The following is a 3,581-nucleotide window of genomic DNA, read 5'->3' as shown; positions in this document are numbered from 1 at the left end:
CCTGCTGAATTAATGCAAATGCTTTATTACCGCAGAGTGAATTCCCAAATCCACTCACCCTGACCTTTGGGAAGGGTCTGGCTCAACAGACCAGTGATCAAGCTTGTCCCAGCCTGGAAACAAAAGCATCAGATGAAGCACAGTTTCACTCCACAAGCCAGAGAGAGGGCCAGCAACGTGGTTGCAGACCCACAGTCACAGCAAACTCCGAATGACCAGTGCCATTACAGCCACGTTGGGCTTGAAACCAGTAACACCAGGTTATGAACAAAGGCCAGAAGTCATCGCATAGATGTGGTGAAGTTGCCCAAGCATCTCACCTGCCTCAACATCCATGAGCATAGATTTGAAGGCTGGGACATAGCTGCTCTCAACTCTCTCCAGCACCTCCATCATGTTCCTGACCTTCCTCGTTCTCAGCTGATTGTAAATGCACTCCAGGTCATCACACCTACAACAACCAAGGCACATTACAAGCCCACGTCGGGGAGCATCAGCTGTCCTCCCACACCATCCATTTCCCCTGGGCCTGATTCAGGATTTCCTCCAGCTACACACGGACTGAGTCCCAACAGTGAAAGTAAATGGGAGGAAGCTCCTGCAGGAGGCATGGACAAACCCTACAGGACAGGCAGTTGGCGCTGGGGTTCACTATGGCAGCAGCTCTGCTACTGGCAGGACACTGCCGAAATAAGCCATCAGGTGTTTCTGCAGGCATTAGCAAGAGCTCTCCAGCAGGCAGGGCTTTGCCCTGAGTCAGCCTGTACCAACATGGCACAAAGGTTTTCAAAGGGCGGAAGGAAATTCCACTCCCTGGCTCTTGAGCATCTAAACCCCCTCAGGCATCAGCCTATGAACAGCACCCAGCCAAGCTGCACCATTTCCAGAAGGCCCTACAGAAGGCGTCCATCAGCTCTTACTCCTGTGGCTAGTTCCTAGTGAACAGTGATGGAAAGAGCATTTCCCAAAAAAATCCCACAGGGTGTAGCCCCTGGGCTGGGGCTAAGTCAAACCACAGCCGGCTATCCAGTGACCTCCCAGACACCTTGCAGATCATTCTTTGATGTGCGGGAGCAATTTTCCTTAGCTCAAGTCTTTACATGAACCTGAGGCAGCCTGCTCTTCTCAACTTGTAGAAGTAGCTCTGTCTGCCACCAGCACTCTCCCTCCACCCAAAACCAGTGCCAGTGACCACCATGCCCTGGCCAGGTTGCCCGGTGTACCTGTTCTTCCAGAACTCCAGTTCCACCTTTGGGTTGGGGTTGCTGCCTTGTAGGAGAGGCTCTGAGGACTCCTTCTTCAGTGCTCCCTGGATCTGGTAGCTCCAGTCTATGATGGCCGACTCAGTGGCATGTACAAGAGATTTATCTATCAGCTCCAGGCTGCAGAAAACAGACCACACCGTTAACTTTGCTTTCCGCTTGTTGATGTGCATTGCTCAGTTGCATCTGCTTAAAATGACCCCATGAGGAGCTGGATTTTACAGATTATGTCTAGCTTCAGATTGGTCTATGCTAGCTCTACAGATTGACCTACATACACATTTCAAAACCACAAAACCATCAAAACCTGTAAGATCTTGCTGTTGTTTTAATACAGGAATTATACCCTGGAGAAAATGGATGAAGCTCTGCAGCAGTGTAGACAACAACACATCGTTCATAAAATGGTGGAAATGAAGAGCCAGTTGCCAGCTCTCTGCACAGCCAGTCACTGATGTATCAGATCCATTTGGGTTCAGGGTCTGACCTGGAAAGCCGTATCTCCAGTAAGATTGTCTATCCTGGTGCTGTCCTCCCTGAATCTACTCTATCTCCCCACAGTCATTAACTTGCTTAATTCAGAAAGAAACAACACAAAGTGGGCTGGCATGTTGAGGACAGGTCACCCCACTGCCTGGGAAGCAGTAACTTCTTGCGCAATCCCACCCACACCACATCCTGTGCCAGGAGTGATTAATCCCACTACACTCGCTAACACGTCTCCTGAGGTCCCATAGGTGCAAGCCTGCACCCCAGACATGACGATGACATGATGTGCAAATGCATCTGCCTCTAGGGACCTTCCAGACTCGGTTATCCTGGCCTGGGCCAGGCTCACAGCACTGCAAGAGTCAAACTCCTTCCACTCCCAGTTTTGGACACCAACCTGGTTTCTTGGGAGGACCGAGGTGGAAGTTCCCCCCAGCTACAATGTGAGCACCCTGCCAGATGTATCAGCTAGCAAAGGATGGGGATTCCTCAGATGCTGAAGATTTTGCAGGATAAAGACCAGCTGCACATGGGGCCCAGCCTCCCATGGCTGCCCTAACAAGCCAGAAACTCTGGGGTGGCTTTCCTGGGGATTGTCCCTCAAGGACTGGAAGTGAACTTCAGAATCATGACAGCTACCAGGGAGGTCTGACTATGAATGGAGAGAACCAAAATTATCAAAGTTGTCCATTTAATTCTTGAAGAGAAACACAAGGAAATGCAGTGGGTGTCTGGGAAGCCACCCTACTTCTCCAGGAGGACAGATGCAACAGGTTCCAAATCTCTCTATGGGACCATGAACAGTTCAGAAACTTCCAGGAAGTTGTAGGTGGTTTTCCCTGTACCTTTGCATGACAAATCTGGTTTTAAAGGGAGGCAGAATAGTCTTGAGCAAGCAGGCAGCATGAATCACTAACAAGCAAGTCATTTAACTTCTAAACAGTGCATTTTGGGGGCATGCTTTGGCAGACAGAAGCCAGAAAATGAGGAATCCTGCCTTCTCGTTCAGTGGCATCAGGAAAACAGTAGAGGTTTTGCCCGCAGGGTCTGGGTTTTTTCCCCAATGATCCAAGCAGTTCATTGCTTCTCTGTGCACCCACATGCCTTTGCACTTTCTGAGCTTTTCTTGCATGTATTGTTTGCACAGTCCCCAAGGACAGAGCTCGTAAACTAGAGAGCAGGTTGAGCAGAATACACCCAACTTGGCAGTCTGGTTGAGCAGCAGATAACAGGGAGCAAGAAGAGTCTCCATGATTGGGTGGAAAATCCCTAAAAGACACAGCACATGCATCAGCAGGAGAAAACCCTGTGGAGAGCAAGGGGTGGTACTCACGATTTCTCATTTTCCAGATCAACATCCTCAATTCCCTCCGAGCCAGCTGGAAGAGGCAGCAAGGTCTTGCCCTTTACTTGGCCAACAACCATGAAAACAGTACTTTTTAGGCTGTGGACATGACGCATAATGTCTTGTGACACCACTTGTGGCCAACCCTGATGGTTCTTCTGGTTTGTCAAGATGGGCACAATCACCTATAGCAGGAGTCACAAAAGAGCAATAGAGAAAAAAGTGCTGCAGGAGATGGACAGGCCACCAGGCTCCAAGGTCCTTGCTCAGCTGAGCCTGGAGACCCAACGTCATTTCTGTCCCAAGCAGTTCTCTGCCTGTGCGAAACAAGGGCAGGTGACGATGAACAGGCTTCTCTACAGGCCCACTTTGTGTACTAGTACACCCTCTCCCCCAAATCCAAGCAGCTGAGAAGGGTGGAAACCAGCAGGCAAAGTGAGCAGCCCCATCCTTGGGCTCTCCCAGCCTCTCAAACCTGTAACTGG

The 3,581-nt window shown here is 50.2% G+C and overlaps 1 protein-coding gene across 1 annotated transcript in view; it reads right to left on the bottom strand.

Moving 5' to 3' along the window:
* The window catches only part of DNAH9 (dynein, axonemal, heavy chain 9), a gene marked incomplete at its 3' end in the record, with an annotated part of 68,655 nt that extends 65,380 nt beyond the window's left edge, over window positions 1-3,275 (bottom strand). Inside the window, exons 1-3 of the mRNA XM_009576100.1 lie at window positions 3,085-3,275; window positions 1,224-1,382; window positions 321-451 (exon numbers count right to left, since the gene is read on the bottom strand). Of these exons, the coding sequence (XP_009574395.1) occupies window positions 321-451; window positions 1,224-1,382; window positions 3,085-3,212 (418 nt within the window). The remainder of the gene's footprint in view (window positions 1-320; window positions 452-1,223; window positions 1,383-3,084) is intronic.
* Window positions 3,276-3,581: the final 306 nt, after the last annotated feature.

This window comes from Fulmarus glacialis, unplaced genomic scaffold (genome assembly GCF_000690835.1).
Source record: "Fulmarus glacialis isolate BGI_N327 unplaced genomic scaffold, ASM69083v1 scaffold9644, whole genome shotgun sequence".
Classification (NCBI taxonomy): Eukaryota; Metazoa; Chordata; class Aves; order Procellariiformes; family Procellariidae; genus Fulmarus; species Fulmarus glacialis.
Note: the sequence above shows the minus strand (reverse complement) of the source record. Positions and strands in the feature narration are given on the sequence as shown.